We start from the raw sequence: 23,162 nt of genomic DNA, 5'->3' as shown, positions 1-23,162 counted from the left end.
GTGAAAGTTAATGTGATCAAAATAGTTACGTTATTGTATATTTCTATACTAATATAATACATACTTGTATGTTATATACATGTTAAAATTTTAAGTACTTGTCAGGTGTAATCCCAGCTTTTGGGAAGTTGAGGCAGGTGAATCGCAGAAAGATTGAAGCCAGCCAGCTTTAGAGTAGCTACATGATTGATAGGGAGTTTGAGGCAACTTGGGTTACATAGTGAGACCTTGTCTTTAAAAAAAAGGAACATAAGTAAAATTAAAAGACACAAATACTAATTCAAAAATTGAAATATCTTCAATCTACTTTTTAGTACATGTTTTAGAATTTTGTTGATTTCTTTTATTGTGTGTGTGTGCACATATGCCACAGTGAGCAGGTGGAGGTCAGAGGACAACTTTTGAGAGTCTCCTTCCATCATGTGGGTCGTGGGGATTGAACTCTGGTCCTCAGGCTTGGAGGCAAGTGCACCCCCATTCATTCTGCTTTTATAGTAAATGTAATTTAGGTTTACTTGTTGGCCTTTTGGTTAAGATAAGTGCAGTGTTTCAATAACTAAATATACTAAATATAGCTGGTGGGCACTGGATTAATGCACATCTATAATACAGAATTAAGTTTTTTTTATTTATAGTTTTAGAGAAAATTATGTGAGAGCTTAAAAAAAAGGGAGAGAGGCGAGGCCTGTGGCAGCGGCCCGCAGAGGTAGACGGGTCCGGCGGCAGTGCCTGACAGGGACATTTAGGCCCAGCGGCAGCTGGCGGAGACATTCAGGCCCAGCGGCGGCCCACAGAGGTGTACAGGCCCTGCGGCAGAGACAAGCAGACGGAGGTGGACAGGACCAGCAGCGGCAGCCGACAGAGACATTCAGGCCTGGCGGCGGCCCACAGAGGTAAACAGGCCACGCAGCGAAGACAGGCAGACGCAGGTGGAAGGGCCCGGTGGCAGCGACCTACAGGGACATACAGGCCCAGTGGCAACCGGCAGAGACATACAGGCCAATTGGCCGCCCGCAGAGGTAGACAGACCCAGCGGCAGCTGACAGGGACATACAGACCCAGTAGCGGAGACAAGTGGATGCAGGTGGGCCTGTGGAGGCGGGCCACAGGGGTGGACAGGCCCTGGGACGGAGAGGGGCGGACACAGCTTGGAACGGGGACGCCCCTAGCCCCAACCCTGGGGAAGAGGCTATCTCCGTGGGTCGGAACCAGGGTGAGTCTGGACACTCCGTCTGGGGACAACCCAGGGCCCAACTGCTGATCCTGTGAAACCCAACAACTTGGAGGTGTTGGTGAGACTACCCTGCTCAGCTGAAACCCATCTGGGAGAGGATTCAGATGCCTACAGTTTGAAGTCTGAAGAAACAAGATCAGCTGAGGAATTGACAAATGAACAAAACGTGACCTGGAAACACAGAAGAAGGCGCTACCCAGTCACCAAACCAGATCACGAGAATCATAAGTATATAATTCACCAACTGAAATCAGCTGTCCCTGAAGAAACAGCCCAATAGCACCAATTTAACCAAGAACCCTTACTAAACCAAGACTAAAAATTAGAACAAGAGAGGCACTCTCAGACACAGACACCACCTGCACCGCACAGAGGAAAAGATGAGTAGACGCCAGTGCAAAAATACAGGCAACAACATAAAGACCTATATGGCAACATCAGAACCTAGTGATTCTACACCTGCAAGACCTAAACAAACCATGACAGAAGAAACAGAAGAGATCAACCCTAAAAATGACTTTAAGAAGATGATAGAGGCCCTTAAAGAAGAAATAAAACATTCTCTCAATGAGGAAATAAAAACTTTCCTTAAAGAGGAAATGAAAAACTACCTTAAAGAGGAAATAAAAGCTTTCCTTAAAGAGGAAATGAAAAACTCTCTTAAAGAGGAAATAAAAACTTCCCTTAAAGAGGAAATGAAAAACTCCATTAGAGAGGAAATTAAAAACTCCCTTAAAGAAATGGAAGAAAAAACGAACAAAAAATGGGAAGAAATCAAATCAAGCCAGGAAAAAGCAATTAAACAGATGAAAGAAACATTCCAAGATCTGAAAAATGAATTTGAGACAATAAAGAAAACACATGCTGAGGGAATGCTGGAAATAGAAATCCTGACAAAACAAACAGGAACTACAGAAACGAGCATAACCAACCGATTGCAAGAGATGGAACAGAGAATCTCTGACACTGAAGACATGATAGAGAAAATAGATTCATCAGTCAAAGAAAACACTAAAGACAAAAAAGTCATAACACAAAACGTCCAGGAAATTTGGGACACCATGAAAAGACCAAACCTAAGAATAATAGGGATAGAAGAAGGTGAAGAATACCAACTCAAAGGCACAGAAAATATATTCAACAAAATTATAGAAGAAAACTTTCCTAACCTAAAGAAAGAAATACATATGAAGATACAAGAAGCTTACAGAACACCGAATAGGCTGGATCCAAAAAAAAAGTCCCCTCGCCACATAATAATCAAAACACTAAACACACAGAACAAAGAAAAAATATTAAGAGCCGCAAAGGAAAAAGACCAAGTAACATATAAAGGTAAACCCATCAGAATAACACCAGACTACTCAATAGAGACTATGAAAGCTAGAAGATCATGGACAAATCTCATGCAGACACTAAGAGACCACGGATGCCAACCCAGACTATTATACCCAGCAAAACTCTTAATCACCATAGGCGGAGTAAACAAAATATTCCAGGATAAAACCAGATTTAATCAATACCTGTCTACAAACCCAGCCCTACAGAAAGCACTAGAAGGGAAAATTCAACCCAAAGAAGCTAAACACATACATGAAAAATCAAGCAATAGATAATCCCACACCAACATACACCACAGAAGAAACAAGCTGGTGTAGCTATCCTAATATCTAGAGAAAAAGGATGTTTCAAAAGAGAAGAAGTCTTGTGGCAATGCCTCAGTGGTCCAGGTAACTACCAGAACTTGAAAACTTGGTTGAATTTGGGATTGACTGGGAGGCCAAAGATTTAAAAAGCAGAAGATTCTCTCAAGACACAAGTTGTGTGATAATAGTGTGTTTTGTGTGTGTGAATGAGAATTTGTAAATGTTGAATTCTAGGCTTCGACAATCATTGTCAGTGCAGATTAAGCTGCAAGTATTTATGCTTTAAAACTTAAATTATAAAGCTAGTTACGTCTTTCTAACAACTAGTTTTAATGTTTATGAGCATATTTTACCTACATTACCTTTTCAGGATGTTGAGAAAGATGCATCACAAGCAAAGGCTGGAGGCTGGGGGCTAGATGGTTTTGAGGAAGAGGTCTTGGTGGACTCTTTCATAGAGCAAAGGGAAGCAATGCCTTCTGGGAAATGAGCTAAGTTTTAATCTAGTCTTTAGGATTAGAAGTCAAAAACAAAAATATTAAGGAAAGGAAAACCTAATTGATCTTTGAAGTATTGTTATATGGAATTGAGTGGGACTTTTGAGGCCTTTCTTCCAGAAAACAAGGACTTGGTTGTCAGGCCTATATTAGGCCTAAACCTTGGTGCCATGTAGTTGTACTTAAATCATTTCAATGGAAAGTGTCTTAGTGATTGGAACTTCTAGTGCAGTTTGGAGTTCTTCCATTTGAAAAATGTGATATTTGCATGGGATTGTTTGAATCTTGTTTTCTAGTCCCTCCCCATCACCACCCTCATAGTCTGAAGGTAGATTTTTCTCTTGATAAAGGAACAAAAAAGGTGAACAACTTGTTTGTAAATAGGTATCTAGTAACTAGTGGCAAACTTGAAATGGTAGAATTCTTTAAAGCCTAATTCTAGATAGCCTTAAGAAAATATATCTTAATTACTTTTGAACCTGTATTCACCTTGTTTTTTTTTTTTTTTTTTTTTTCAAATATCTTAAGTTATATTTTCTTTTTCAGAGCTGCTGCTTATTTGGGGCTACTTTTTTTTTTTTTTTAAATTGAGGCGTAATTCATAAAAGGGTATATTGTTTTGATGAGACTTTTTACAACTGTGACTGGATGTCTTTCTTTAGTCTTCCAAGAAGGGCCATTTTACTTTTTTAGAGTTACTTTTTAAAGTCATGAGGTCAACAACTTGGACTACTATGCATGTAAGTGCTAATGCAAATTAAAGCCCAAGTTGACCTCCAGCAGCAGTTCATTCTATGTTGACAGTGAGAGAACACTTTGCCTGTTAGGATACTGTTACTCGTGGACTAAAATGCTGAAGAAACTCCTCCCCCTATTTTGTTATTTTTGCAAAAATCAAGGTATATTCCAGGGTTTCCAGGTTGACCTCAACAGATAAACTGAGATGATAGTCTTAGTTCAGAAATGATCTGAATGTAGATTTACAGTCTACGTGTACAGCTAACTAAGTGAGATCGCTTTCACAGTTCTGCATGTATCCCATCGGCTCCCCATTAGTCACTGAACTCTTAAAACTGGTATTGTAACATTATTACAATGTTTTGCGCCAATTTTATAAACTTTACAGTACAATATGTGTTCCTTTTCTGAGGCAAACCAAAGGTATATTTCTCAAGGTTCTGCTGCTATCAGCAGTGTTGATGGAGGATTTTTTATACATTTGTAATAGATAGAAATAAACCAGAAAAAAAAAGAAGAAAAAAAAAGTGGTGGAGGAAAAGGTGAACACTGCAAGAATACTCAAAAGGGCTGAGAGTTGCAAACGCCAAGATTGGCTTTGCATAGTAAATGGAATAGAACAGCTCTGAACTATAGCTTACTTTTCCTGGTTTGGTCTGACAGAATGATTGAATGCTTTTGTACAAAAATCAGAGCCTTAAAAACAAGGATTTGGTGAGATTGTAAAATGGTGTGCCACTTTGGCAAAACAGTCTGGTGGTTGGTCAAAATGCAAAACATTGTTACTCTGTTACTCAACAATTCTACCCTTAGGAATATAACCTCAAACTACTGAAAATGTGCACCTATGAAACATGTACATGAAGGTTTACAGCAGTGTGTTGCTAATAGTAAAAAAGTTAAAACAACTCAAATAGCTATCAAATACTGGAGAGAAATAAAATGTGGCTTATTCATACAATAGAATATTATTAAGACATAAAAATGAATGAGAAACTGACAGATTAAATGACTTTGGTGAACCTTCATAATTTCATTTGTATATCTTTCCATTTCTAATTTATAAATACATTTGGGGTTATAAATTATAAATGTACTGCCTCCTGTCAACATTGTATACTTCTATTTGATGATTTCTGTGTCAAATATTATATGGAAATGTTTCCAAGTATTTTCTGTATTAACTGTGAATGAATAGAACAAAATAAATTGCCTGTGATGGAAAAAAAAAAATAAATAAATACATTTGGAAGAGCAAAAAAAAAAAAAAAAAAAAAAAAAGGGAGAGAGGCAAGCTATGCCATTTGAGTTAGCATGGAACTCAACCACATGGTGGAAAAGCAACTGCATGGCCCAAAGGGGAAGGAGGGGAGCTTCCAACAGAGTAAGGAAGTCCAGAAAAAGTATACTTAGGCTCTGGCTGGCATCCAAAAGAGATAGATGTGAAGAAAAAGGAAAATTGGGCAGACCCTAGAGCACTTGTGTGATTTTTGTGGTGCCAGTTCATTTTTAGTTTTTTTTTGGGGTGGGTGGGTAGTGGGGGTGGGGGTGGTGCAAGGTTTCATTTTATAGCCCTGCCTGACCTAAAACTATGTAGCTTAGGTTGGCCTTGAACTGGTGTCAATCCTCCTGTATCCATCTTCTTCTGGAGTGTTGGGATTACAAGTGTGCATCATCACACCCAGCAAGAATTACAATTACTAAACCCCATAAATTATTTGACATTCTAAAAAAACCCAACATTTGCTGAAAGTATTGGGGAAGAATTTAGACATCAGGCATAGTGGGGAAAGGTTGAAAATGACAGATCTAGACATAGCTTTCCCTTTGCATCCCAGCTTGCAAGGAATAGGAGCTTTTGGAGGAGGAAGTATTTCACACTGAATTTTTTCACCAGGCCTTCTACCAGGAATTCTTGACAGAATTTTGACATCTTCCAAAATATAGTTCTGGTACACCACGTTTTGAGCAGATTTTAAATAATGAGTAAAACTGGAACCATGATTTGAAGTTGGTGTTTTAGAAAGTCAGACCTCTTGCCTAAGCTTTGGTGGGTTTCTTCCCATTTCTCCCCATTAGGAATTGTGTCTGATTTCTGTCAAGCATTTTCCTAAAGTTTTGGCTGTTTGCAACAAAGGTCAAAATGGGTGGAGATGTAGTTTGTGGATGTCCTTTGGATGCTTGTTGGGATCTAGCAGTATTGTGTGCTGTGTCACACCAGGGTTGAATAGTGTGGTCTACAGGTAGCATCTTGTTGAAGTTGTAATCTGCTGAGAAAGATGAACTGAGATAATCTATCCCCTGCCTGAGAGGAATTTACATTTCAGTTTAGTGGGATGTATTCACAACACTGACTGTGAAAGTTGGATGGAGCTCTCTGGTCTGTAAGGTGGGGATTATATTTATATCTACTTAACAGTGGGGCTTTTTGTTTGTTTCAGGATGGTGGAAGTCACACCTAGGGCTTTATGCATGCTAGGCAAGCATTCTGACAACTGAGCTATATCCCAGCCTCATATTTTTGGTATTTTAAGGTCTTGTTAGGCTGACCTTGAACTTGTGATCTTCTTGCCTTAGCCTCCTTGCTGTTTGGATTACAGATGTGCACCTAATAGAGTTGTTACGATGATATGTAATGCTTGCCAAATTGAAATATAACTATTGCCACCATAATGTGAAAAGAATTATTATTTAGCCATAACACAGAGAGACCTGAAATACTTTCCTATTCCATGTGAAAGCTGCAGTGACAGAACCAATCACTTGGGAAAACCCAGATATTCAAAGAGAAGCTGCTGTATTATAGCAGTGGATTCTTAAGAGAGAAAGGACTAGAGCTCTTAGTGTGAGCTGGTGCCACATTACTCCATGATTGCCTTGATACACCTTTTAGTTCTTCCCATTGGAATGTTTTAAAATTTGAAGTTTCCATGTATATATATATCAACCAGTTTAATTATTGAAAATGATATAATAATGATATGCCAGGGATAAGGTTATTACCAAGCAGAAGACTAGATTTCTCTTTACTTATTTATTTTCTGGAGTCAGGATGTTAGTATGTATCCCAGACTGGCCTTGAATTCACAATCGCACAAGTAGTCTTTCTCTTCTTTCACTCCCCTCCCTCTTTCCTTTTTTTTTTTTTTTTTTCAGGCTTGCCTCAAACTTGCTCTATGGCTGAACTTGATATGTAGCCCACACTGGCACTGAATTCCTAATCATCCTCTTCTTCTGGAGTGCTGGTATTACATGCCTGTGCCACTGCACACAGCTGCTCTTTCTTGGGGTCTATTCTTCATGGTTTAAGCTCGCTTTACTCACCAGTCCTAAGTGGTCAGTATTTCTTAATGCTCTGGAGTAGCAGCTCTATGGTCTGTGTTTTTCCATTAGCACCCAGCTCCAGTGTCCTGAGCATGTCTTCTTCCCCTTCCTGGTCTAGCAAGAGATGTGTGTTCTGGCTTACAGATTTGGTTTTTATACCAGGATCTCAGCTTGTAGACTCTGTGGGAGTAGCATGACTTTCATGGACATACTTATGTGTAATATAGCAGAGACTTGATACTTTGGAGGCTGCTAAATCAATCAATACCTGTATTTTTATATTTACTTATTTTAGTTCATTGATGTACTCTGGTAAGTTTGTTTAAAAGGCTGCTGCAGATGGAATTAGAAGGGGAACCTGAATTTAGATTTTTAAAGCCTGTCTTTCTAGAAATGTGAAATGTACAAGCTCTAATATGACTGCCTTTTTTTGTGGCTGAACAGTGTCAGGAAAATTTAATTCTTTTCCTCCAGTATAACACTCTCAAAGTTCCAACAGAACATTGCTTTGACCTTGATTAAACTGTGAATTTTATTTGAAAGTGAAAATTGGCCTTTTGGAGAGGCTATTTATAACTGTGTGATGGCAGTGTTTTTGACTAGTGTCCATTTTAAGCTATGCAATAGATGGGACATCGTTAAATGGGACATGCTTTGGTCTTAATATTTAAAAATTGATTTTAATTTACATAGGTAGTACTTATAAAAAAGTAAAGGTCAGATGGCAGTAAAACCTTCCTGACTACATTGTTCACCATGTCTATCCCCAGAAGTAAGCACAATATTTTTTTATAATAGTTTAGGATATGTTCCTCTATAACTCTTACTTTTTTTTAACATATAAATGCACTTATGAAATACATATTTATTACAGAAATAGTGTCATTTTGTTTTCTGCAACCTTTAAATTTTGCTTTAGTATGAGTTATGCTTTAGATGTGTTTATGATATCTACTTCATTCTTTTCAATTACTTTATATTCTCAGTATAGGTCACTTAACCATTGGGTGTTATCTATTGCTTATTAGACACACTCCAACTCCTCTTTAGATTTTTTTAATTACATTGTGTGTGAAGAAAGTAGATGGGCATATGCATGTCATGGTGTGTGTGTGTGTGTGTGTGTGTGTGTGTGTGTGTGTGTGTAGTTCAAAGGACAATGTGGTGGAGGTGGTTCTATCTGTCCACTGTGTGGTTCTTGGGGACAGAGCTCAATTGATCAAGCCATTAGGCTTGATGGCAAGTACCTTTATCTGCTGTGCATCTCACTGGCCCATGACTGAACGTCTTTGTATGTGTGTGTGTAGTTCAAAGGACAATGTGGTGGAGGTGGTTCTATCTGTCCACTGTGTGGTTCTTGGGGACAGAGCTCAATTGATCAAGCCATTAGGCTTGATGGCAAGTACCTTTATCTGCTGTGCATCTCACTGGCCCATGACTGAACGTCTTTGTATGATTCTCCTGAGACACATGATATATGAATATTTTCTCTTTTCTTCTCTTTCTTTCTTTCTTTCTTTCTTTCTTTCCTTCCTTCCTTCCTTCCTTCTTTCTTTCTTTCTTTCTTTCTTTCTTTCTTTCTTTCTTTCTTTCTTTCTTTCTTTCTTTCTTTCTTTCTTTCCTTCTTTCTTTCTTTCTTTTCTTTTCTTTTCTTTTTTTTTTCTTTTCTTTTTTTTAAAGGAGGTAGACAACAAACTCACGGCTTTGTATCTATCTGTTAGGCAAATGCTGTATTGCTGAGCTATATTCCAGCCATGTAAATTTTTTCTAGGGTAAATTTGGTAGAAGTGAAATTGTGAGAGTATATATAGTATATCTAGTATATTTAACATCCTTCATATTTAATTCAGTAATGAGTATTGGCTTGAATGGCTAGTTATTTGTGCTTATAAATTGAGTTTTTTGTATTTATAATCCATTAGAGAGGGATCTAGGGAGGACAAGGGTCTTCTACAGTTCGTAAGTTATCTATATGACTTTAAAGGCATCACTGTTTCCAAGAGGATATTCAATAGGACTGTGAATGAGTGCAAATTTATGATCCCACATAGCACTTAGCAATGTACAGTTAACTTGATTAAGATTGACAGAGTTGATTCAGGGAGAGGGGAGTCATTGCCTTCTGTTGTGTACCCAGTGGTGACCCTACTAGGCTCCAATAGATAGTCACAGTCTAGTGGTCACACATATGGCCCTGGTTAAAGCAAATGAGTTATGAGAAACTAAAGTTATGAATCTAGGAAGGGAACTAGTAGGGAAGAGAGGGGGAGATGACAGAGATGGGAGGGAGAATCAAGAGGGATGTGAGGAGAGGAGAGCATAGTATGAATGTATTACAGACATGCACAAAATTATAAAAGACCTATTTATCTTAGCCATACTTGCCTAAGATGCTATTTTTATGTGACTGGAGATCAACTTAATACAAGGCTGAAGGTGATAATGTTGGGGAACATCAAATCTGCCATGTTGATTTCAGATAATAAAACTAAGATATTGTGTGTGTGTGTGTGTGTGTGTGTGTGTGTGTGTGTGTGTGTGTGTGTGTGTTTGTTTAAGGCTACGTTGATCCTTGAATATTCAATGAGTAACTCAGCTGGACGTTGTGGTATATATCTGAAGTCCCAATATTTGTGGGGCTGAGGCAGGAAGATTGTTGAGTTGGGACCATTTGCCAATTTGTCCCAGACCCCACGGACAACAGGATGACAAAATAGACTGCTGAAGTATTTGTGGTACTTGATAGTATTTTGTGAACGAAACAAAGCCATGGATGTATGTAGTCTTTCCTATTGCTGCCGAGGAAGATTTTTATAGAAGGGACTACTGATACTTGAGGTGAGAATTTCAGGATTTACAAATGAGAGAAGTGATAATTGGTGAAATTCCTGATAGGAACTGTGTGGGTGTACTGACACAAAATGAATCTTGGTAAATTGACAAGCTTTATAAATAGCTCTATAAAGTTTAATTTTTTTCAAGCATGACATAAGATGTAAAAATTTTGCTTTGAATTTTATTCATCTGTTGACTCTTTTAGCTCTGACTCTGTGATTAATTACATTTCTGCCTTATGAGAAGCCAACATAGAACTTACTTTACCAGTGTCTCTGGCTTCATTTCTGGCAGAGTCTCATGTTAACCCAAGCTGGTCTTGAACTTTCTGATCTTTACTCTGCCTCCATAGTGCTGGCATGCACCACCACACTCTGCTTTTGCTGTGCTGTAATGCAAGCAGGCATGTCAGGCAAGCACTCTACTGAGCTGTTACATTCCTAGCCCTATTTTATTAACTCTTGATTGCTAACAGAACAACATGGCCATGTCAGTGTTCTCTGCTTTCTTTCCTTTTGTCCTGTTTCTGCTGGGAGTGGGCTCATTCTTTTGTTGTTCCCTTCCCGAGTTCTCTTAACCCTCATAACCAAGTGTTAGTTATGCCCGGGCGTTGCCCCTCCTGGCTGGTCGTGTTGCCCCTCGTGGCAGGTCGCCGCCTGCAGCGACCATGCCATCGGAGCAGCGTGCTGATTAAAAGAATCATAGCCATGGTTACCTTTTTAGAGCTTTATTGGGGGGGGGATGGAGAGGGAGGGAGGGAGAGAGAGAGAGAGAGAGAGAGAGAGAGAGACAGAGACAGAGACAGAGACAGAGACAGAGACAGAGAGACACAAAAGGGGGGGAGGGGGAGAGGGGAACCGACAGGAGGAAGGAGAGGAGAGGAGAGGGGACAGAGAGACCACAGAGGGCTCACCCTCTTTTTAGGCTGGGAAGCCTGCAAAGGCTGATGACGTAATTAAGGAGCAAATCCTTACACCAAGGCCAGATGTCTTCTCTAACCACTCCTTTTTCCCAGTCAGAGTGATCCTTTTATCCTTGCAGCTATGGATCTAGGCCTCTAGAGCCATATCACATGGGTTCTTATTCTAGTGGTGACACATATTTACTGAGGAATCTTGTTTTTTGCTTTCTAAATTGAGAAAAATCTTAAAATGATTTGTCATTGTTTAAAACTATGCTTTTTTGTTTTGTTTTGTTTTTGTTTTTGAGACAGGGTTTTTCTGTGTAGTTTGTTTTGGTTCCTGTCCTGGATTTCGTTCTGTAGACCAGGCTGGCCTAGAACTCACAGAGATCCACCTGGCTCTGCCTCCCGAGTGCTGGGATTAAAGGTGTGCGCCACCACTGCCTAGCTTAAAACTATGCTTTAATAGTTTTCTAAAAAGCTAGTCCTAGTGTTGTACATTATTCCTTTAAAAAAAGTTCATATTTTAGCAGATACTCCTGTGTAAGCACCAGTTTACTTTCTGTCTATATGAATGTTCCCACTTAGGATTTTTTTTTTTTTTTTTTAACCTGTCAACCTTTTGCCTCTGGGCTTTTACCTTTTTCTATTTCTGTATATCTTTCTCTCTCTCTCTCTCTCTTTTTTTTTTTTTTTTTTAAGATTGGACTGTAGGCAAGCCTAAATTTTCTTTTCTCCTCCTCCTTTTTTTAAAAAAATGATTTATTTATTTATTATGTATACAGTGTTCTGCCTGTACGACAGAAGAGGGCACCAGATCTCATTACAGATGGTTGTGAGCCACCATGTGGTTGCTGGGAATTGAACTCAGGACCTCTGGAAGAGCAGCCTGTGCTCTTAACCTTTGAGCCATCTCTCCAGCCCCCCGACTTAGGATTTTTGTAAAGATGGAGTTTATACAATGTATCTTGTTTCTGGATTCTCTAGCTTTGCATAATGCTTTCAGGGTTTATGTGGTAGCATGTAAAATTGACTTTTCTATTCCCCCAAGCTGTGTGTGTGTGTGTGTGTGTGTGTGTGTGTGTGTGTGTGTGTGTGTGTGATTTTATACATACATACATACATACATAGCACATTATAAAATCATTCATCAGTTGATAGACATATAGGCTGTTTCATCCCTCTACTGGCCAACACGGTCTCTTGTAGCTCAGGCTGGCCTGGCACCCATTATATAGTTGAAGATGATCTTTATCTTCTGATACTTTTGCCTCTACCTTAGAAATGCTGGGATGATAAATGTTTGCCATTTGAAATTTTTTTAAAAGTTAAATTTATTTACTAATTGTATGTGCATATGCACACCACAGTGTTGTGTTTGGAGGTCAGAGAACAATTTGCCAGAGTCAGTTCTCCTTTTCAATTGGATAGGTTCCAGGGATCAAAAAAGCGCTCATGTAAAAGACTTTGTTTTTGTGACTGTCCTGTATCTCCTGCCCAAAGGTCATTCCTATCTTGGTGGTACTTGGTACTAAGGACATGCAGAAGGATGGAAAAATTACATTGTGTCATTTCCTTCCCTAAAATATGAAAATTAATGGGAATTGGGGGTTATAAACACCTAATTGTTCCTCATTTTTTAAAAACAAGTCTCTCTTCCCTTCCAACCCCCAATTTTGAGATATCATGCAGTTCTGGCTGGACTGGAACATGCTATGCAGTCCAGAGTGGCGTCTAAATCTCGGAGATCTGCCTGCCTCTGTCACCTAAGTGCTGGGGTTAAAGGCACAGCAAGGATTTGTTTTAATACAAGTGTAAATGCCTTTGTGCGACAATGTCACCGGTTTAAGTGATGTTTCTGTCTGAAATAGTGACTGGGTTTTGGAAAGCGGGCAATTTGATGAATTCCTTCCCTCCCTCCTTCCCTCTCTGTTATTTTCTTTTTTTTGGACCTGAGGCTTGAATCCAGAGTCTTATATGCTACACCACAGCCTTGCACCACTGAGCTATATATTACTAGCTCTATAGTTCTTTATATGCAAAAATTGTAGATAAGATGTTGTAGTTTATGGCTTCGTAGTCACAGTGTTAGAGAAAAGATAACTCTTCGTTGTTTAGCATTTATTAAGAAAAAACCTGCATTCAAGTAGTTAATTATCTTGAGTATTCTGTGGTATAATTTCTAAAGCAATGTATATCATGTCAAAATATACAAATACTAAATTTCGTAAGAATAATTTAGAGAATGTGTTAAACTTGGTTTCAACTTGAACAAGTCTTTACTGTCACCTTGAAAGTAAGAGATCTCAGCCATCAGAATTTGTATTACTTCTGTCTTAACCAGCAGAGCCAGGGACAGAGTGCCTTTGTCTTGGTGAAAGACAGGATTAACTATTCATGACTTTGGCTGTGGTGAGAAACCTGTAGCTGTTTTCAAGGATTAGTTTACTTGATAACAGAGAGCAGTCACAGTGAGGCTAATAGAACTAAGGGCTTATTTTTACTATCTCTGTTTTTATGCATTATGTTTTTTGGTATTTAGTTCTTCTAATTCCACAACATTGACTGATGAAGGGCAAGTTTTAATTTACCCATGCAGCATTTAGGCTGAGTGATATGGCACCCTAGACTTGTGTATACAGGCTGAGTAGTGGTCTATTTGCCCTGTGTTTTTTTTTTCTTTTTCTTATCTCGTCTTATCTTATTGATTACTTTATTCTTGGAGGTGGGAAAGGTTAGGAATTAAAATTTGATGTGGCCAGACTCACTTTTCAAAAACCAGCACCAAAAACCTCTAAGGCCAGCATTTCTCCTGGTTTATACATTATAATAGCACAGTCATTTCAAAATGATTTAAAACTGAGGATGGTTGCACCACTCTAATCCCTGTACTTGAGAACTCGAGGTGCAGGGGTCAGGAATATAACACCACTCTTGGCCACACATTGATTCAGGACTAGCCTGGACTTTATGAAACTGTCTTCAACAACAAAACAACAAGAAAAGTATCAGAAGGAAAAAAGATTTTCTCTAGTAAATGATAAGTGGCATAGCCACTGTGCCTTGGCAATTTTTCATGAGAAATCTAATTGACCTGGGTTTATGAGATGGCTTGCTGGGTTCTAAGGAAGCCTAGTGACTTGGGATTAATGCCTGAAACCCACAGTAGAGAGACCAAATGATGAAAGTAATTGTCCTCTGATCTGGTTATATGTGCCACGTTTCCTCCCTGCAGTCACATACCCAAGTCCTCCCCCCCCCACTGCAATAGTAATAATAATAATAATAATAATAATAATAATAATAATAATAAAATATAAAAATTAAGGCAACCTGTGTCCAGTGAGATTCCTTACCTGGTAAAGGTGCTCACTCACCACTAAGCCCAAAGACCCGAGTTTAATCCCTGGGACCCACATGATGGAAAGAGAGCCAACTTCTGCAAGTGGTCCTCTGACCTCCACAGACACACCTCTGGCATTTACATCACCAAATAAAACAAACGAATAAGAAATGAGATCATTTTAAAACAAACAAAAAAGAAACCTAACCAGGGTGAGACTACTTCTTCTGCCCCATTACCTTTAGAAGAATACAACCCTGTGTGTCCATGATTGTGAGTGTGTGGATGTGGAGGCCAGAGGTGTCTCCCTCAATTCTCTACTTTTTTTTTTTGTTTTTTTTTGAGATAAAAATCTCACACCGAATTCCCCAGCATTGGAATTGCCTGTTGGCAAGCCTGTTTTCTCACACTATGGGCAGATAGGATCTCAACTCTTCATGCTTGTGCAGCAGGTCACCTTACCAACTGAGCCATCTCTCCAAAAAAACGGCTACTTTTAAGGAAAGAGGTGATATTGAAAATTTATTTTGAGAAAGGGAATTAAAAATCTAAGGATAAACTTATTTTATTGAACAAAATTTTAGTTATGTCTTAGGGTTTCTATTGCTGTGACGAAACACCATGACCAAAAAGCAAGTTGGGGAGGAAAGGGTTTATTCAGCTTATACTTCCACATTGCTGTTCATCACTGAAGGAAGTCAGGACAGGAGGAACTCAAGCAGGCCAGGAACCTGGAGGCAAGAGCTGATGCAGAGGCCATGGAGGGATGTTCCTTACTGGCTTGCTTGTTATGGCTTTCTCAGCCTGCTTTCTTATATACCGGGACTACCAGGCTAGGGATGGCATCACCCACCATGGGCTGGCCCTCCCTCATTGATTACCAATTGAGAAAATGCCTTTCAGCTGGATCCCATGGAGGGCATTTAATCAACTGAGGCTCCCTCCTATCTGACAACTGTAGCTTGTGTCAAGCTGACACACAAAACCAGTACAAGTTACAACTGGAAAATATTCACTGATTTATAAATTTTTTTTTTAATGAACAAATTTTCTTGACACACATTTGTATATTAAATGAAACTGGGTTAGTTGTATAACAACACCATTGAATGTCTTTTAGGTGGTAATGAAATTGTGATGAAGAACATTTTTGCTAATTACATAAGGGCTTTATTTTTTTCTTGTCATTTAGTGTGTGGTTAATCATGTTCTTGTTGATTATTTTAACCTTTTAACGTCTGTCTCCTCATTTCTCGGTGGTTTTGTTTGGATTCAGTGTTTTCTATTAGTTTATCAATGTATCATTCACAGATGTTTCTGCGTTGTTCTGGACTTTGATTTTACTGAGGTTTACTGTGACCTGTTTTGAAGAGTGTGGATGGAGTTAGTGGTAATTAAGGACAGTTGTTTCAGTGTTCAGTTCATTAATGATACTTTTTATATCTGTACAGTTTCTGCCTTTATTTTTCTTTTCTTTATTGTTATGACAGAAGTGATGAGCCCTAGAATAGTAAAGGCGTTTTAATTTTTACTTTTCTTAAGGTTTTGGCCTCTCAAGATGCAGGTCAGTTAACCTGTCTTCAACTTTCTCACATTTCAGAGCACTAGCTTTACTCAGCACCTTTGTGAAGGGTCTCTTATGTATCTCCTGGTCTTATGTATCCCAGGTCTCCTGGGGACCTGGTATTAGAAGTAAGCATGGCAGCCAGAAAAGATACTGCAGGCCTTTTCCATTTAGTGGGAGTCCTTCAGACAGACTCCTATGCCTAAGTTTACTACAGAGGGAGTAGATCAAAGACACTATTCTGTGAATATGTGAAATAGAGGTAAATTGTAGTGATTCCAGGAATGTAATTGGAATCAGTGAACTATTGAAAGCCCAGCATGGTTGAGCACAGCGATGTGAAACAGTGGCCCTGAGCATGTGGTGACGTGAGCTAAATTTTCAGAGCTGCTCTGCCTTCTTAAGATTCATGTTTTGAAGTCTACTGATCTGTTTTCCACTAAGCCTCTAAATATATTTAAAGAATTTTAAACATTTAAAAATTATTTTATGATTTTATTATTGACTTTGGTTATATCCTTCTAAGTCCCCTTCCCACTTTCATTTCTTTTTGAGGATGGGTGGGTGCCCCATTGGAGTTAATTAGCATTGCTTTCATGAGTATAAGCAGGAGTTTACTTGAGCAAGGGCAGTTTATCTACCCCCGCAACCATTAACTGCCTGGTTGTCTTAGTTATGGTTTCTATTGCTGTGAAGTGACGCCATGTCCAAGGCAACTCTTAAAAAGGGTTTAATTGGGGTGGCTTGCTTACAGTTCAGAGGTTTAGTCCATTATCATCATGGTGGAACATGCTAGCATGCAGACAGACATGGTGCTAGAGAAGGAGCTGAGAGTTCTACATCTCCATCTGCAGGCCACAGGAAGTGAACTGTCTACTACCCTGAGCTTAGCTTGAGCAAAGACCTCAAGTGCTATTCCCTTTGGGGGCATTCTCTTTCAAACTACCACATTATTGCTTCTCAGGGAGGGGTGGGACCTCATGAACTTCCTGATACTTGTATTAGTAGGCCTAGACTTGTGCAAATCTTTTATTGTTATTAGCAGTTTCCAAACTTAATTTTAACTTTCCCCCATTTTTAATTTTGAAACTTTTGTTTTATTCTGTGTGTGAGAATATGTGTATGTATACTCAGGCATGTGTGTCAGAGGAAAACTTTTAGGAGCTGATTCTCTTCTACTGATCCCAGGATTGAGTTTCAAGTCTTCAGGCTTGTGTGGCAAGCAGATTTACCCACTAAGCTATTTTGCAGGTTTAGACTCTAGATATATTCTTACTACCCTATCACCTCAGATAATTTCAACTCATACATGTTTCTTGTAGCCTAAAATGGCTCCAAGGGCAGCAATTAATTTTTAAAAATCTTTCTTATGGGGTGGAGATATGTCTCAGCAGTTGAGAACTCTGCTCCTCCAGAGGTTCTGAGTTCTGTTCCCAGCACCCATATGGCATCTAACAATATTCTGAAACATCAATTCCAGGGGATCCTGTTCCTTCTTGTGGCCTCTGTGGTACTAGGCATAAACATGGTTCATAGACATGTAGGTAAAATACTCATATACATAAAATAAAATAAAACTTGAAAATTTTTCTTAAATATACCTCAAGTTAAATCAAGTTTACAGATGGCTATGTAAAGAATTTGTCATATGAGGGCTGGAGAGACGGCTCAGCGCTTAAGAGCACTGGCTGTTCTTCCAAAGGTCCTGAGTTCAATTCCCAGCAACCACATGGTGGCTCACAACCATCTGTAAAGAGGTCTGGTGCCCTCTTCTGGCCTGCAGGCAAACATGTAGGCAGAACACTGTATACATAATAAATAAATCTTAAAAAAAAAAAGAATTTGTCATATGAAAGGAAGTTTTTGTTAGACTCTAGGAAGCACTATATAGCTAATTTACTCTATCACAAAAGTCAAGGTCCTCATGTTGGTTTTGCGAAGGAATTGGCAGGAGCACTTCATGTTTATGGTACTCCTGTCTCTTCTGCAGTCATTATTATTAAGATCCTGAGAGGATTATGGCTGCCTGATTTTTTTTTCCCTATGATAACTGCATGATCTTTGTTTCTTGTCTCTTTCTGGTCAAGGGTCTTAGCACTATATTCAGTTCTGAATGTAGCAAGAGTTTGGAACTTCCTTATGTTCTGAAATAGAAATTGTTATGAATTATGCAAGGTGGGGGACCCAAGGCTGGCTGGACCAGGGCTCACGTGTGAGGGAAAACCTGCTGGGCAGATGCATTGGGGGGGAGGGCATGGAAAGTTATTCACACCTATGTGCTTCATCCACTTAGAGAGTTGAAGAGAAAGATAGGAAAGGGGGATGGGATTAAGGGTACATGCCTTGTGGGAGGAAAAGCGGGAGGGAGGGAGAGAGAGAGAGAGGGAGAGGGGAAATGAGTCAGGACACAGGGCGGTGCCAAGGGGCAGGATTTCAAGGGGCCAGTCTGACTATTAATAGAAATACTAGAGACAGAAGTCTATTTACTAAAGAGTTACTCTTAAGTTACTCATCTTTACACAAAATCTCAATAATGTCTTAAAAAATTATTTATTAGCCAGGCAGTGGTGGCACACACCTTTAATCCCAGCCCTCAGGAGACAGAGCCAGGCGTATCTCTGTGAGTTCAAGGCCAGCTTGGTACAGAGCGAGATCCAGGACAGGCGCCAAAACTACACAGAGAAACCCTGTCTTGAAAAACCATAACCAAAAAAAAAAAAAAAAAAGTAGGGATCCCAAGATACAGAGTACAGTTAATTTCTACATACAATAACATACTGATTAAAACAACAACAAAAACATGTTGAATGAAGTTGATAATAAAAGGGAGAACTATGGGAACGCAGCCGGTCAGTGGTGGCGCACACCTTTAATCCCAGTGCTTGGGAGGAAGAGGCAGGAGAATCTCTTGTGTTCCAGGCCAGCCTGGTCTACAAAATTAATTCTAGGACAGCTAGGACTGTTACATAGTAAAACCCCTTCTCAAAAAACCAAAGAAAACCAAACCAAACAAACAAAAAACTATGGAAATGACAAGAAAAAAGATAGGCCTGTGCCTCATTAACTCTTTTAGTAACCATTTATTGAGAGAGTGCTGTGCTTTGCTGGGCAGTACATAACAACAGGTAGGAAAGGCTTACCACAGGCAAAGCACAATAACTTCCTGGGCTTTGATGGATTATTTAATGCATTCTTCAGAGTAGCCTATCAAGTAGAAATAGTCATCCCTATTTTATAGATGAGGAGATAGAGGCTTTAGAGAGTGTAGGCCATTTCCTGAGTCCTAAGTCTACTGAAAATGAAGAAGAGTATTTCTAAGTCCCAGGCAGAGCCATTTCTCCTTTTGAAATGGGGGATCCTTCACTGAATAATTGCAGTATGGCCCCTTGGGCTGGGCTCTGTAAACTGCCCCAGAAGTTTAATTAATTTTATAATGCCTATGGGATGACAATATATGCTTAAATTAAAGAAATTCCTTAACACTTGGAAAGAATTTTCCTACTCTGTTGCATTTTATGAAACAGTGTTTTTTTGTTTTTGTTTTTGTTTTTTACATTTTTTCATATTTTAATTTTACTAGTGTAGTCAGCGTTTAAAAACACCAATTTACCTCGAGGAAACACACAACACACACACACACACACACACACACACACACACACACACACACACGACCTTATAGGCTTCCAATGATAGCCCCATTTATCTATCTATCCATCTATCTATCTATCTATCTATCTATCTATCTATCTATCTATCTATCTATCTATCTATTTATTTTCTAGAGCTGAGGACCAAACCCAGGGCCTTGCACTTGGTAGGCAAGTGCTCTGCCACTGAGCTAAATCCCCAACTCCGATAATTTTATTTTTAACATGAACTTTTTATTATAAAAGTATAATGTATTTTAAAAAAATACAGCTGAAAATACTTTTCAGGAATAGAAAAAACAGCTTTTCACATGAAGTAATAATTTAGGTTTTACTCACTTGAAATTGTAGTTGTTGCTGTGTTTAAAGGCAAATGTGCTTGCTGTATTTTTCCCAGTCTTTACCTTTGCTCAGTTCTTTTCACTTTTCCCTTTAAGTCATTCTGCCTAACTGGGTTCTGGCAACCAATTTTTTAAATTGAATTTGCACTTAAATTTTTGATGTAGGCGATATTGCCAGTCCTTTCCCAAAAGGACAAGAATACCATCTCTGCTCGGTACCTGGGTGTTGCTGTTCACTTGTGCACTGTGAAAGAGGAGGGGAAAACTAAGGTGTAAAAAGAGAAGTCTCTTTTTAAAGGCGTTAGGGACTAGATATTAAATGTGTCTTTAATGAAAAACAGTCAAAATTGTAACAAAGATTAAGCGTATTTTAATCATTGAATTGGGGTTTTGGTTTAATATTTCATTCTTAAGTGACAAAAATGATTCACTGAGCCATATTTTTTAGGGCTAATCAAATAGAAGCAGGCAGGGGTTGCATATCTGTACATTGTAGACTGAAATACTATAATTTAGGCTTCTTAAATTACTTAGTATATTGAGTTTGGATGTTAGGATTTCTTGTTTGTATTCTAATTTGTTCAATTTGAAATTTTTTTATAGAGCCTGGGTAGTTCCACCTTAAAAAAAAAGGACACCCCTCTGCTTAAAAGAAATGGTACTTCCTGCTTTCATAAACAGTCATGTGCATAGTTTAGCAAGGCCTGATGCCTCTGGAGCTTTTTCCCTTTATAGCAAGCACCATTGAATCCGAGTCCTAGCAGAAGTACTGTGAATCTTGTGGCCTCATTCTGAACAAAAGGGATTAGAGAAGGAAAAATCTCTTGATATAAGGCTTATAAGCAAGGGCGGGCAATCTTGGTTGTGAATATTTTCTGATTTTTCCAGAAATCAAGCAGAAGATTGAGCTGCTGATGTCAGTTAACTCTGAGAAGTCGTCCTCTTCAGAAAGGTACAGCTACATCTCTTGCATGAACAATTAATGGTGTAGCATTGCTAAGAAACAAACAGGACATAATCTTTTCCTTGTCAAGTTTGCTATATAATGTTGTACTGCATGCTGGTATTGTGCTGTATTGAAGATGTGTATTTGGGCAAGCTGTTCTGCTTTGCAAAGGGTAATTGATTTTTTTAGAAAAACAGTCAGCCTAATCAGCTGCAGCATGCACACCATAACACGGCAGACCGCTGGTTCATGTGTGACAGCTGCTGAAAGCTTAAAAGAATTTAACCAAGAAAAATCTTGCTTTCTTTTTAAGGAACAACTATGATTTTTGTTCTTATATTTTGAGGTTGCTGCTACATAGAATTTCCTAGGTTATTTTATAATATCTAGCTTAAACATAGTTGATTTTTTTCTTGTAATAAGTATTATTTTTTTTAATGTACCAAGGGAGTGCCATTTGTACATAGCTTAGGAATTGCAAACACACAGATTAGTCACATTCTCAAAAAGAGATATGGTGTTTCTTCAAGTCTCTGCTAGGCAGTGGAACAGTCACTGCATGCAGTAATGGTTCATGCCTGCAGGTAAGGACAAAATGACTCAGAAGTATTTTTAAAGCAATTATTTTATCAGTCATTCATATGATTATACCTGTAAGGAGATGATAGTTCATGAAAATTACTATTTTGTCTTACAAGCAAAAAGAAGATATTTTTCTGCTCTAAAAAATTGTTCCCTATTTTATTAAGTAAATTCTGTGTTCACTTCTGTTTATCAAAATTGTGTATATACAATATGTATCCAAAATGTTTTAAATTGAGATTCTTAGGCAGATTTGATGGTTACCTTTTCTTTTGCTTATCTTATCAATTTGTACTTAATGTTGATAAGTGTATTTAAGCCATGTTGATTCATCTTATCCAGGACTAATTTTTAGGGCTATCTGTTGTTCTTAGATTGAAAATTTAGGAAAATAAATGTGGTAAATTACTTGGTGGTAAGGAATAATACAGGAAAAATATTGTTAAACAACTGGCTGATCCTCCATGGCAAAATGTGTTGAAGTTTCAGGAGGACATGATCGGATGGCATCAAGATTATATTGACTTACTAGAATTAGGTGAATAAGCCTATGTGTGCCACTTTGGTTACAAATGAAGAAGTAACTACTTTCTATAGGGATTGAAAATAAAAAATAAGAAGGTTTGTATTTATTTTTCTTGACCTTTCTAACTTCTGGTTTGTTGCTAGCCACCTGATTTCAGTCATTCAGCCTTGTGACTGTTCTGCCAGTAAAATGGTGGTGATAGAACAGCGGAGGGTAGAGTTTAAGTAGTGAGCAGTCCAAGCATTGGCTGTAGTTTGTACTAGAGTGTACTTAATGAGATGACAGCAATAATTATGCAACCTTCTGCGGTAGCATGAATTCTTTATTGGTAAGTTGAGGGATGAACACAGTGGGTGAATATTTCTGAAAAAGAAGTTAGGAATGTGTGAGTTCTTTTCTTACTAAACTCATTGTATAGGAAATAAGCCAAAATATTTTCATGATTTTATTTACTTAGGCTCTGTGGTTATTTGAAAGAAAAGAGAGTACCTGTTGTTGTAATTATAAAGTTTAGAAACCAACTGCTGTGAGGATGGCTTTCTGCATGGTTTACTGGAGCGTGCCTTATTGATTATAATTTTTGTAGGTGCATAGAGTTCTATTAGGCAGTTGTGATATTCTCACTGAAGTAGTGAGTGTGATTTATGCATCAATTCAGTACTTGGTAAGCATAAAAGTTGTTTAATTAATATAAGTACATTAAAATGTCCTTTTCCTCTCCATTTCATTAAAAGCCATGTCATTTGACCCTTTAATTTATTGATAACAGTGGTTCTCAAGCTTCCTAATGCTGTTCCTTATGTTGTGGTGACCCCCAACCATAAAGTTATTTTATTCATTCATTCATTCATTCATTCATTCATTCATTCATTCATTCATTTATTCTGAGCTGAGGATCGAACCCAGGGCCTTGCACTTGCTAGGCAAGCGCTCTGCCACTGAGCTAAATCCCTAACCCCATAAAGTTATTTTTGTTCCTACTTCATAACTGTAATTTTGCTACTGGTAGGAATCATAATGTAAATATCTGTGTTT

At 38.5% G+C, this 23,162-nt stretch overlaps 1 protein-coding gene across 28 annotated transcripts in view; it reads left to right on the top strand.

Annotated features, from left to right (window-relative positions):
• Srpk2 (SRSF protein kinase 2) overlaps positions 1 to 23,162 on the top strand; it is a 232,216-nt gene that overhangs the window by 68,590 nt on the left and 140,464 nt on the right. For 19 of the 28 annotated variants that reach the window (XM_076566359.1, XM_076566356.1, XM_076566353.1 and 16 more), the window contains one exon: positions 20,962 to 21,025. The exons of the other annotated variants lie outside the window; for them this stretch is intronic. Coding sequence is in view for 14 of the 19 variants with exons in the window: in XM_076566349.1 (XP_076422464.1) it covers positions 20,962 to 21,025 (64 nt within the window). In the remaining 5 variants the exon portion in view is untranslated. The remainder of the gene's footprint in view (positions 1 to 20,961; positions 21,026 to 23,162) is intronic. 28 annotated transcript variants of the gene reach the window in all.

This window comes from Peromyscus maniculatus, chromosome 3 (assembly GCF_049852395.1).
Source record: "Peromyscus maniculatus bairdii isolate BWxNUB_F1_BW_parent chromosome 3, HU_Pman_BW_mat_3.1, whole genome shotgun sequence".
Taxonomy (NCBI): domain Eukaryota; kingdom Metazoa; phylum Chordata; class Mammalia; order Rodentia; family Cricetidae; genus Peromyscus; species Peromyscus maniculatus.
This window is presented reverse-complemented; position numbering and strand designations above follow the sequence as displayed.